Raw genomic sequence first — 13252 nt, 5'->3', positions numbered from 1 at the left:
CCCCAGTTTATGTACTGAGCATGACGTCACATGGTATGGAATATCCTTTTGGCCACTTTGGGTCAGCTGTCCTGGCTGTGCCCCCTCCCAGCTCCTTGTGCACCTCCAGCCTTCTCAGTCGGTAGAGCATGGGAAGCTGGAAAGTCCTTGACTAGTGTAAGCACTACCTAGCAACAACTAAAACATCGGTGTGTTATCAACATTGTTCTCACCCTAAATCCAAAACACAGCACTGTACCAGCTACTAGGAAGGAAATTAACTCTCTCCCTGCCAAAACCAGGACAGCGTCGGACTCCAGAGTGCACCCATGCGATAGTGTTTTGTGTCAGGTTTGTTGAGTGCTCTTGCCATTTTCCAGAAATGGGCTTAGTGTATTTGTTATTTCTTATCTCTGTGCCTGAATTATGCCTGCTCAGCTAAAGAGCTAATAATGATTAATGATTTTAAAATAAATCATATAACTCCTAATTTTAAAGTTAGATTAGTTGTATATTCAACAGTAGAAAGAAACTGGGGCTGCAAGCGTAGTCTTTAGGAACCCTCAGGCATTCATACGTTATGCTGCCTTTATTAGTTGCACCTCTGTAGGAGCAGAAGTAGTGCATCAATTGGCCTTTTATTATCTGACTAGTATGGTAAAATTGTTTAATGTAAAAAATGAAAATTTTTATTTTTAAATTAAACTTAATGATTACAGGTGTCTGAAAGAAGATCCAGCAACAATGTCTTTGCTACAGAGGAGTCTGGATCCAGAGAAGACTTTGGGACTAGTAGATGTGCTCTATACTGCTGTGTTTGACATACACAGGTGGAAGGAAGGAAGGTACATCTCCTCTTGAGCCTCATGCTCTACTTTCCTAGTTTAAACAAAGTCACCATTGTGGAAAGATCTGTACTGAGGAATTTCATAGTACCAGTTCATCAGAAGGGGTCAAACTGAGAGCAAGAAATTGGTAATCTACGTAGGTACCTTGTGGGTACATACAGAGATAACAGCAGTCTTTTTAAAAACAAACCAGCAGCTTATCCAAGCGTACAAAAGTATTTGTTTCTCTCTTACAAAAAAACTTGATTTATATTAAATTAGTCCCTATTTAGGTCTTGAAGCACAACTAAAATTTCTTAAGGAATGGAAAGTAGTTAAATGCTATTGCAAATACTAGTAATAATTTGCATTGTTACCATAAGAAGTAGCTGATGAACTTGGTGATCTTTGGTTTTGTTTCTTCCACTAGCTATTACCCAAATACACATTTTCCTCCAAAGTACAAACTCAGTTATGTATTGGGTGGTTTGATATATGTGTTTTTGTTGATGCAGGGAGCAAGCTTTGCCTTGTATTCAGATCCAGTTACAGCGCGAAATCTCAGACTTTGGGAATCAAGTTGACATGCCATCCGGAAATGGAAGCAAATCTTCAGGTGGTCTACAAAAGACATTCTCAAAACTGACTTCACGGTTTACAAAAAAAGCTTCATGCACCAGTACAAGTAATACTGGAAGTTATTCAATCCCCAATACACCTTCCAAAAATGTCTTCATAAGTTCCAACTCAGAGGAGAAAGCTAAAATGCCCACTAACATAGATGCACGGTTACAAAGCATTTTGAACATTGGTAATTTTCCTAGGACCGGAGATCCACTGCAGTCAATTCAGAGCACAAATAATCAGCTAGTGAATGGGTTTCTAGTTGAAAGACGGGACAACTTCTTCAAACTGGATGACGGCAAGGATGACAAAGGTATGAATTTACCAACTGACCAAGAAATGCAGGATGTTATAGATTTCTTGTCTGGTTTTAACATGGGCAAATCCCAGCAGACTTCTCCGATGGTGAAAAGAAGGAACTCTGTTGCATCCTCTACAGCAACAGAACAAAAATCAGGAACAGTACAACAGCAACCGCAATCTGTCTCTCACACACCACTGCATCCTTCTCAGCAAGGCTTGTCACAGCAACAACAGTCACAAAAGCAGCAGCAACAAATGCAGTATTACCAACACTTGCTTCAACCTATTGGACCGCAGCAACGTGTACCTGCCAAATGGTTGACTAATTCTTCACAGCAGCCAGCCCAAGCTGTTGGAGCTGGATTGTCTCATATAAGCCAGTGGAACAATCCTGGTTTTTCAGATTTAAGCTCCGATTTGTACAGCTTGGGTCTTGTGAGCAGCTATATGGACAATATGATGTCAGAGATGTTAGGACAGAAACCACAAGGACCTAGAAACAACACATGGCCAAATCGTGACCAAACTGATGGAGTGTTTGGGATGTTGGGAGAAATACTGCCTTTTGACCCTGCAGGTGTGTGTCTTTCCTTTATTATGTTTTTTTATAAGGGTCCTTTTACAAAGAATACTGTTAAATATTGCTAGCAATAGCTTTCATTTCCTAGTGCTATCCACCAGGTGCTAGGGTGCTTAAAAAGGCAAGCAGGTATTTATATGTATGCCTCTCTTTTCTTTTAACAGAAGGTGAACTAAAGTACAAGCAACTTTCATTAGCAAATAAGAACGCGAACAAATTCCTTGTTTCTTGTCCCAGTTGTCGTAGTTCTGACCTTTCCTATATGGACCACATCAAAGTACTGAAACAGATACTTACAGATGATGTTCCTCCTATTGTTAATTTGTAAAATTGTTTAAAACCATTGTTAACTCCTGAACTTAAGTATCTTACCTCTCCCCAAAGTGATCCTTCCTGCTCTTTACCAGTCTTGCAGTCTGGAGATACAGCCGGATTGCATCTTTCCCATATTCCTGCATTTCTCCTCCATTACTGTGCAATTCCATGGGAGTCATACTGGTTCCTGTTCTACAGCTGTTAATGCAGTGAAAAGCTTGGATGCCAAAGGATTAGAGACTAAAGAGCAAGTGCCATGTGGTTTGCCAGATGTTTGAACCACCAATAAATTGTAAATGTAGAGGGATTATTGTCAAAGATGAAGTGAGATTAAAATTTTATAGCTATAAGCAAATAGCTAAAGACTATGAAATTGACTGTAGAGTCTAAGAGGAGATTAATGAATTCTTCTGATAGTAGTACTGAGAACAACTGACAAATCTCTTATCTCATAAATATAATTTCTGTTGGCCTGGAACACAGCTACAGAAACTTTGTAGTATGCATTTATGAAAACTGCCTGGAGGGAGGCAGCACTAGAACTAACAGGAAAACCTTTTATCAAACCATGACTCTGTTTCCCATGCTCATCTGCACACATGTGTGTGTTAGGACTGTGTAGGTGTCTCAGAAACCAGCTCATTTGTCTCATAATTTTGATAGTTATTTTGTCAACTTAGTTGATAAATTAGTGGAGTTTATAAGGCAAAAATAGGCATCATAGTTATGTTATCAAAAGCTTCTTAACAATTCTAAGTCTGAATTAGCATCATCTTATTTAAACATACTTACTTCTATAAGTATATACTTAAGGATTATCACAACCTTTAAGGAAGGATAAAATGATTTTCAGCAAGCACCGAATACATGTATGTGTAGGGGGGGGGGAAAATGCACATCTACAAAGGACTGGCATTTTTAGCACTTCGAATGCATTATATTTCTGTAGTATTTTCCTTTTGATCTACGTAAAGCTACTTGTTTTGTTCCATTTGATATGATGAATTTCAAGGACTTTGAAAGCAATACTCTGAAAAGGTGACTCATGCAAGTTGATAAATGGTGCTCTGTGGATTAAACATGTTTCCACAGTTGAAGTGATAAGTAAGCAGTATTTTCCACAGATCTGGGGTTTAAAAAACCAAAACCAAACAACCACCCCCCCACTTCGAATGCATTATATTTCTGTAGTATTTTCCTTTTGATCTACGTAAAGCTACTTGTTTTGTTCCATTTGATATGATGAATTTCAAGGACTTTGAAAGCAATACTCTGAAAAGGTGACTCATGCAAGTTGATAAATGGTGCTCTGTGGATTAAACATGTTTCCACAGTTGAAGTGATAAGTAAGCAGTATTTTCCACAGATCTGGGGTTTAAAAAACCAAAACCAAACACCACCACCCCCCCCACCCCCCCAGTCAAATAGATTTTTCCATCAGAAAGATAACTTTTCTTCATACAACTTGCCAGGTTGAGCTGTGGTGCAGGAATTTTCAATTTAAGCTCTAGGTAGTGCAGTACAAAAAGCTTTAAAACATGAAACACTTTTTCATTTCCAGACTTTCTTAGGACTTTGTACATTTGAAACAAATGGCGTTACTTTTTTGATAAATATTTTTAGAGCCTAAAAATGATGTCTCTTTTCAGATGCAAATCTGCTAATTAAAATTTATAAAATTGATGGCTTTTCATGTCAAAGGCTTAACTAGCTACCAAAAATGTATTTTGCAATACTCTTATATGTAAGAACTTGATGAAGGAATGTTGATACCTTCAGGTCTTTTGAATTATTTTCACAGATGTGAAAGAATGAAGTAAAAAACATACCTGATAAAAAGCTGTTTACCTGATACGTTTTTAGTGAGGTAAAAATCAACACAAGTTGTTATTTTTTAATATAACAGTAATTTAACACTTAATGCTATCCACAGGAAAAAAACCTGGACGCCCTCCAGAATCTATCTAGAATTTGTCCCTAGATCTGAGGATCTGTCTAGTTTCCAGCCTCATCTTAAATTGATATAAAGATATTTCTCAAAGAGAAGAATTATTAGTGGGAATATTTTCTTTCTGTACAGCTGTCAGATAGCTCTGTCCCTTGCCTATATAATAAAGAATGTATAGAAACAAAAGGTATTTTCTTCATTGTTGTTTTAATTTGCATCCAACAAAACACTGTGGAGCTCTTTTCTGAATGTGCCAAATGAAAATGAGGAAACTTCTTCTAAATGCTGAATTGAACGTAGGGAAGCCATCACATGAAAGACCGATTTCTGCTTTCTGAGCTGTGCATGCTTGTTGGATGTTCTTCAGTCTTCACTCTTAATTTAAAACTGAAACCAGCAAGCCAGCAGCTCTGTACTTCCTGCTGCAATTACTATGCATGGAGTCTAGATTGGGGGGGGGGAGGCGAGGGGGCAGGAGGGAAGACAAAAAGAAACAGAAGCTGTGGAAACTCAATTACACTGACTCATAACAGCATTCTTTTTAATACATTAATTATTTGCTCTGATCAATTGAGCATTTAAAACACTTTTGGATTAAGGCTTTTGCTGTGTCTGCTCAAGATTATGCTTATCACTTATGCTTGGGATGCATAAAGCACTTTAATGGAAGAATTTTTTTAAGAACTACTGGTTTTTTTCTGTAAATATCAATCTTACTCAAATATTTTTGCAGGTCAGGATCAGAATGTTCTCGAAATTGTCTAGGCTTTGTAGGAAGTAGGCAATGTCTGGGTTGTATATTCTAATATGATCAATCAGATTCTGATTTCTCAAAGTAAGCAGGATCACAACATTGCTGGAAATCATGTTGCAATCTGGAATCAAATGTAGTAATTGGTATGTTCTTTTTCTCTGAGCTTGGATAAATGTACAGGCTTTAATTCTGTCAGTATCTGCTGATGGATATTGGACCTTTCAGTGTATAGACATGATCGTAGTGACAAATACTATTTCCCTGATGGAGTGCAAGGGGCAGGTGTACTTCCATGTGAGAATTACTATCCACTGTGTATGGATGGTGCATATCTACTTTTTAAAAACATTTCACATTCAGTGTTTTTCACTCTTCCATGAAGAGGTATTCACTGCTGTCTGGCATTTATTATCAGTGAGGGAATTATTTTCTGTTGTGGGGTATGGTCAAGCCTAAAGGACTAAATGAGGGGGATAATTACAGTAGAAATAGCTGAATGTCAGCAACTGACTTCTTGGTTTCTTTTATTCAGTTGGCTCTGATCCAGAATTTGCCCGCTATGTTGCTGGGGTCAACCAGGCTATGCAACAAAAAAGGCAAGCACAGCATGTCCGTCGTCCAAGCAACACACGTAGCAACTGGCCTCTTCCAGATGATCCTCATAAAACCTGGCCCTTTCCTGAGTATTTCACAGAAGGGTAAGAGATTGGACAGGCTACATATTTTTATTGTATATGAGTCTATTTTACACTCAAACTTGGCAGAATGTGGGAATACTGGGTGTTTTTTCCAATTGCTGCTGCATCTGTGAAAGCAGCACTTCATTATGTCAAGAGTGAGAAATCTGAGCCCTTCCTGCTTTGGTGATACTTGAAGTGCTGACATTTGTTTGATGTCGTCTTTAAGGCGGAATGTATACCAACTGTGACTCGAACAGAGGAAATAAGGAATTTATAGCACAGATTCATTCAGAAGGGTTTTCTTTCAGTATTTTGAAAACCTTTAAGACCTAGTTTTGATGAAAAGTGATGCTATCGAAGTTGCAGCGCCTGACCAAATTCAGCTTTCCAGATTTTAGCCACTTAATCTTGTTACTATAAGGCAGGTACCTTACAGCAAGTACTTTAGCAGTTCTTAATCTCTTCCAAATCATAACTGTTTATTACAACAGCAGTGTTTCAGGATCCTCTGTCCATTTGTCCATAATGTAATAACGGTGACTCTCAAGCTAGCTTAAAAGCAGTAGGACAAGTATGTGTTCTAGCTCAGTTTTGCAATGAAAAAGTCAAGTGCTTAGTGATTCCAAAACCAAGCATCACTTGTTTCTTCTTCCTGACTGAGAGGGGCACTTTTATTTTAGTAAAATATATATAAAGTGACTGTAACAGACAAAGCAGTTGATGTGATCACTCAGAAATAGGTAAGTGAAAGTATTTGTATTACTGGTACATTTTACAAAGTATTGAAATTTCTTCGTGTTCTGAGGTATCACCTGTGACAAAGGTTCAGCATAACTAACTAGGGCACAGTCTGGACCAGGCACTATAAATACAAGGACTAACACAACTTTTTGTCTTACAGAGATGTGACAAATAGCTGGTCTGGTACTCAAGGAGACTCTGCCAGCTCAAGTGATGAGACCTCCTCAGCTAATGGAGACAGTTTGTTCTCCATGTTCTCAGGGCCAGACCTTGTTGCTGCTGTAAAGCAGAGAAGGTGAGCAAAATGAACAGAAATACCTACTGCTTCATAAGATTCTTCTTTTTTTGATAATTTCATTTGAGTAGCCACAGAAAGGAAATTCCTGCTAATTAGACAAAGTTATACAAATGTCAGTTTGCGTACTACACTGATACGGATCAGTGTATAGCGTATCTGACTTTAATGCTAGGGATTCCCAAATTGAGTTATATTAGTAGCTGTCTCCTTATACAACTACCATCTGTGCAAATAGCCAGTTGTTAGTTGATATTCAGTATGTCTAGAAAAGATCTGACCCTCTTCCAAGATAATCTGTTTTGGATGCCACTTCTTTCTAAACTACTGAGGCGTTCGAGATCATCTTTGAATTAGTTTTCTAAACTGTGTACTTCACTGCAGCTTTGTCATGCCCCTAACGTGCATTTTGATGCCAGCAAGTTCTTATTTCCTGGCTTCTACTGCAACTCTGTGGCACTCAAGAAATACTGCTGATAACGTCGTGTAGACTTTTGTCTCACCTCACCTACCACCGCTGTTTTAGTAGTTGTAAATACATGCCTATCTAGTCCTTTATTTCTGATAATATGAAGAGGAGGCTTAATAGCATTCATAAATAAGCTTAATAAATGAAAAATAAGCCAGGATTTTCAACTACGAACAATCCACTTAAAAGTAGTAGTATGAATTACAAGAATTGCTTTCTGCTTTTCTAAAGGGCTGGAAGCTGGGCATCTTTGGAACCTCAATGATTCTGTAGTAGAGAGTAGTTATGACAATAATAAAAGGCACAAGATAAAGCATGAATACCAAACCAATTCCAATCTGGGATCGTTCTCTCAAACTATTTTTCAGAGCCTTTTCTAAAAATAAAATAAGCTAGTTTTGTGGCCAAATATTCTATTTTTGTTTAGATCACAGAATAATTCAGTCAATACATTTAGATACAAGATTGCCTGCTTTTTGGTGACAGGAAAAAGTCTGGATGTACTGCCAGCTTCCTGCAGGTTATACCTGGATAGCTATTTTTATATGCATTGCCAGAAAGGAAGTATACTGCAGTTGAAAATAATGAGACTAAGGCAAGCAGGCTGAAAGGAATCAACCAAAAGAGGAGCTGTTTTCTGAATCTTTACACTTACCAAGTCTTTATATAGACAGGAATTGAGCTTCAATAAATGCTAAGTTGAAATTAATGGAAGAGAATGATCTAATAAGCAGTCACAGAAAAAGCAGTAATGATTTGTGTGTTTAAAAAAAGAAGCAGGGACAGAAAACACAATAAGCATAAAATTAATCTGCCAAGCCATTGGATATCTAGAGATTGATCGTGGAGCGATTCATGCAGCAAGAAGAACAAAAGCCTGTGCTTTATGTAGTGCTCTGAAGAGAAGAGCAGAAGGAAGTTTCCAAAGAGTGTGCTTCATTAAATAAAAACTTAAGCTGAAGTAACAGTACTACTGTCTTACGTTACTTTCAGGAAGAAACACATTCTGCAAGCGAGGGCATGACAAAATATCACAGCTAAAGCTATACAGTAAAAGAAGGCAAAAGGGTTGAGTGTTCTAAAGCTGACCTGCAAAGAACTGCTTACCTATGGAGGCCTGATGATTGGAGCATGATTTTTTTTTTTTTTAAACGAAGGATGAAAGGATAAAAGATTCTGTTTTAATCTAAACCCACCCACCTCACCCCACCCCCCTCCACTCCCACCCCCACCCCCCCAAAAAAAACAAAAACAAGGAGAAAAAAACCTTCCAGAATGCACCTGTGGTCAAGGACTTCTATTTGATATTGGGTATTAGGTCACAAATTTAAACCAAAGGTATAACGTTTTTCCTCAGTAAAGTCACTGTGCTTCAGCAGATGTTTTACTTGCTCAACTGTTTGTTTTGTCTTGTCTGTAAAGTTATTTCAGAAAAGGTACTTAGGAAAAAAAAACCAAAACCAAATGAGAGCAGATAACAGAAGAAAAAAGGCAATTTCTAGCAGATTTCTTCAAAGTGGGCAAAAGACTAGCCCATCTTCCTTTCACCTCTACAAAAATGCGTGCATGTTGCTGAAGCTGTAGCTCAAAGCACTACTGCACTGTCAAGCCTCTGACAGTATTCAGCGATGAATGTCTTTCTGCATTGCTGCTTTTACCTGTACTGAGCAAAAATACATGAAACAAGATGAAATGTCAGTACACACTCTAGGCTGTCAAGTATGACAGACTGAAACTACAGAATGGTATATGCCAGTGGCAGGTTAATGTGGGTGACTCATTTTTAAAGAAAAAAAAGTAAATGTCACTTTTTTTTGGGCAGAAAACACAGTAGTGGTGAACAGGAACCTAGTACGCTACCATCACCACCTCTTCTTTCTGCAGCAGATGACCGTAATCAGGTAAGCTGAAAATGGCTTTGCTTAGTAATTTTTCCTGTTTGCATTTTGGGGTGGTTTACACTAGGAAAACAACTAGAATAGCATCTCTATCTCCAGATTGCTCACCTCAGCTAAAACCCAAACCATGTGCACTCAAGTAGTACTAGATGCTTTTATCAAAGTTACCAAGTTTAAATATTAAAATTGGAAATCACTTATCTTTTTCCCTTGTAGCAGAAAGAGCGGGGCTACTATGTGTCAAGCAAATGTGCTTAAGTAAATAAAAAGGTTTTTCAATAGGCAGGTATTTTAAGCATTGAGAGTGCTATATAGATGCATCAATTCTGCTGTCAAACATAAATTAATCTTCTGAAACTGTCTTAAGGAGGGGATAAGGTGATGTGTTAAGTATTGTCTCAAAAAAGAAGAGTTTTGGTATTAAAACATCTCCCTCCCCCCCCCCCAACCCAAACAATTTTGTTTTCTCAGGATAATAAAACCAAAACCTGGCCTCCAAAGGCACCCTGGCAGCACACGTCCTCTGTCACGAACACGCTACCCAGTCAGAGTACATCTTTGTATCCTATGAGCAGCCCTGTCAGCCAGTGGAGTGACACGATGCAGATCCTCCAGTCGCCCATGTGGGCAGCAGCCAACGACTCAAAAAAGAAAGGTTTTGGTATTAAAAAGACCCCCCCCCCCCCCCCCCAACCCAAACAATTTTGTTTTCTCAGGATAATAAAACCAAAACCTGGCCTCCAAAGGCACCCTGGCAGCACACGTCCTCTGTCACGAACACGCTACCCAGTCAGAGTACATCTTTGTATCCTATGAGCAGCCCTGTCAGCCAGTGGAGTGACACGATGCAGATCCTCCAGTCGCCCATGTGGGCAGCAGCCAACGACTGTGCTCCAGCAGCAGGAATTTCCTCTAACTTTGCCTACGCGCAGCAGCAGCAGCAATCACAACAACAGGCCTCCCAGCACAAACAGATGAATAAGGGCTTTAAATCTTTTCCAGTAAAGCACGAACGCAGACCATCTTACCTGCATCAGTACTAATTGCTTTTCATATTGGAAAACGCAGCACAGGGCCAAACATAAATTACATATATTTTGTTTCACAACTGTGTATTGGCTATATCCTGTTTATCTCGTTAAATATGGAATTAAGGGTGTTTGGGTGAGATATACAAACTCTTGAACTCTGATTTACAGTGCTGAGCAAATATGGCCAATATGTTTGTTTGATGTACATGAAACAGCCCAAAACTGTGATGTAGAAATGCTTTTAAAAATGTGTATATTGCCTTTACTTTCAAAACCTTTTTTTTAAAAGAACTGCTGAAGGACTACCATACAAGAAACACTGTATTTTATAGCTATTTTTCATATAGATTTATAGTTAAACATCTTACTGAAACACATTGAATATGTTGAAGCAAATATATAGCGGTCACTTTGCTCAACACTGTTTGTGTTTAAGTTTATAATGGGCAAGCTGTAAAGCCTTTGTATTCTTCAGAAATGGCCTGTGGGCGACTTTTTTTAAATGAAGTGCAACAGCAGCTTTTCGTGTGCCACACAAGCGAGTTCATCGTGGAACTGTTGCAGAAACAGTTGCGAAACCGAGTTTTGTGGGAGTTTCCTCACTCTAAGTCAAGATCAGCAGAACCACTCAACCTTGTGTCACAAATGTTATCTGAGCTGCTTAAAGTAGATGGCATCTGTGTGGATAATATGACACTGGTTTTCAAATAAATACACCCTTTCTTACCGCTTCATTTGGCCAAAGGCATTATCCACACAGTGCTCCTTAAGTGTGTGAAAGTATAGCCTAAAAGACTACTTGCATATATTTAAAGTCTTATTTCAGATGCTACAGTTGACTAAAAATTGTGAGCTGGCTCAGAAGATACTAAACTGAAACGTGGGGTAGCAGTTAGTTAAAAGAACATTATTTTTTTTAAAAGGATAAAGTAATTATTTGCAGTCAATATGTGCCATTAAGTGAACCTGTGGAATTAGGAATCATCTTCCAACCAAAGTGGATCCGGGAGAGTGACTGGTGCTTAAAAACTGAAGAACAATGGTAAATATATGTATAGCTATCCCACTGTATATTAATTGAGATTACAGAAGATTCTTTATATAGTTAGAGCTTATTTAAATTTTCATATTTCATCTTTGAAAGAGTCTAAAAACCACAATATTTTCTGGTATAAGAGTTTTGACAGTATTAATCTTATTTTTGTATTTTTCTTAAGTCATATCATTCTAATATGTTAACTACTAGTAAAATGGGTTATTAGTTCTAACTACATAATTTTTCAATGAAGATAAAGCACATTTGTTGTTTTTGTTTTTACAAACTAAGTACATCTATATCTAAAGATACCAAAAAATAAATACATTATATATATATATAAATAAAAAGTATACACAACACTAAAACTATTAAACACTTGGGTATTTAAAACCCATCCACCTTTTCTGTTTGTATGGTGATGGGCTATATTTGCAGGCCCAGATTGTTACCTTTTGTGCTGTTTGAGGATGCCAATGTTGCCTGTATTTATGATATTGTCACCATGTTTTCTGAAACTTCATACTTACCATGTTTACAAAGATTTGTTTGCTGTACATAGACTTTTTACAGTAATGTCCTTTGCACAATCAGTGTGGCTTCTGTCTGTAAATTGTTAATGGTCTGTACTACTATAATTTTGAAAACCCTCTGCTGAAAATGTTAGTGGTTATTTAACTTGATGAATGGTTTTGAGTTTCCTAAATCCTGTCATTTAGATCTAATATTAAATCCTAAATTTGGTTGTACTTGCTGGTTATTCATACTAAGACCAAAATGGAAGTTAATGAAAACACTTAATTTTGAACTTTTTCTAACAAGTGCCAAAATTATTGCTATAGTTTTTGCAGTTTATTTGTAATTACAAATGCTGGCAAGTTTCTGGACCTACAGAAGTGAATTGCGAAAAGAAACAACGTTTGTCTGCATTTTGACCACGTAGGTGCTACTCTGTCCTTTGCTTCCGATTGTTCTGAACACTGGTAACTTTAAGAATTGTTGCACTTGGCAAACGAGTCTTGCCATTAAACTTCACTTACACTGCCAAGTGCAAGGGTTTGGTGCTTAGTTAACTTACCCTTATTGCAGTGCTTCTTGTGAATAGCTAATGCTTCTGAACTGGAACTGTACATTTTGTATTTAAAGCTTCTGTAAAAGTAAACTATTTGCTTTATTAAAGATATACATTTAATAGGTCATACCTGTTTAAAATATGCACCTTGCTGAAAATGAGCAGCACCTTAAACTGTAACTTTGGTTTGTAAACAAAGATCTTATTTCATTAACATGGGATTATTTAACAGTTTGAAAATTGTCAACTGCCTACTTCCTGACTCATCATATAAAAACAAACTTTATGCACTGTACAATCTCAAGCAGCTTTAATGCTACTTTTTCAAGTAGATTGCACTGAAGAACAGGATACAGAAAATGCCTTGGCAGTGTCTTGGAACTAGTAGTGCAGATGAACGTTGCCAAAACCGAGTTACTTGAATTTTTAGCAATCAGAGTAAATAATTTTGATGGTAGTGAGCAAAATGTAAATTCCCCTCCCTCCCCCAAACTACTCTCAAGGCTGTTAGTTTAGCTTATGTTAATCGTGCCACTGAAATGCAGTATCCAAGGTGTGCAAGTAAGCTGTGCTCTTTCTGGATAAGAGCATACAGCTGACCATAAATGCTGGCAGATACCCAGGAAGCATATGAATCCATTTTGATGATGCAAGAATTTACTTGTTTACAGTCTGCAGTACAGAGCATTTCAAGCAAAAA

At 37.7% G+C, this 13252-nt stretch overlaps 1 protein-coding gene across 2 annotated transcripts in view; it reads left to right on the top strand.

The window, feature by feature from the left end:
• The window catches only part of KIAA0355 (KIAA0355 ortholog), a 33834-nt gene extending 21157 nt beyond the window's left edge, over window positions 1–12677 (top strand). Inside the window, exons 8-14 of one of the 2 annotated variants that reach the window (XM_009282844.2) lie at window positions 699–824; window positions 1322–2310; window positions 5863–6028; window positions 6912–7046; window positions 9338–9416; window positions 9885–10107; window positions 10371–10456. In XM_009282844.2, the coding sequence (XP_009281119.1) occupies window positions 699–824; window positions 1322–2310; window positions 5863–6028; window positions 6912–7046; window positions 9338–9416; window positions 9885–10107; window positions 10371–10456 (1804 nt within the window). Of the gene's footprint in view, window positions 1–698; window positions 825–1321; window positions 2311–5862; window positions 6029–6911; window positions 7047–9337; window positions 9417–9884; window positions 10108–10129 lie in introns of both variants that reach the window. The other variant, XM_009282843.2, reaches the window with a different exon arrangement.
• The last annotated feature ends 575 nt before the right edge of the window (window positions 12678–13252 follow it).

Source organism: Aptenodytes forsteri, unplaced genomic scaffold (genome assembly GCF_000699145.1).
Source record: "Aptenodytes forsteri isolate BGI_AS27 unplaced genomic scaffold, ASM69914v1 Scaffold70, whole genome shotgun sequence".
Lineage (NCBI taxonomy): Eukaryota > Metazoa > Chordata > Aves > Sphenisciformes > Spheniscidae > Aptenodytes > Aptenodytes forsteri.
This window is presented reverse-complemented; position numbering and strand designations above follow the sequence as displayed.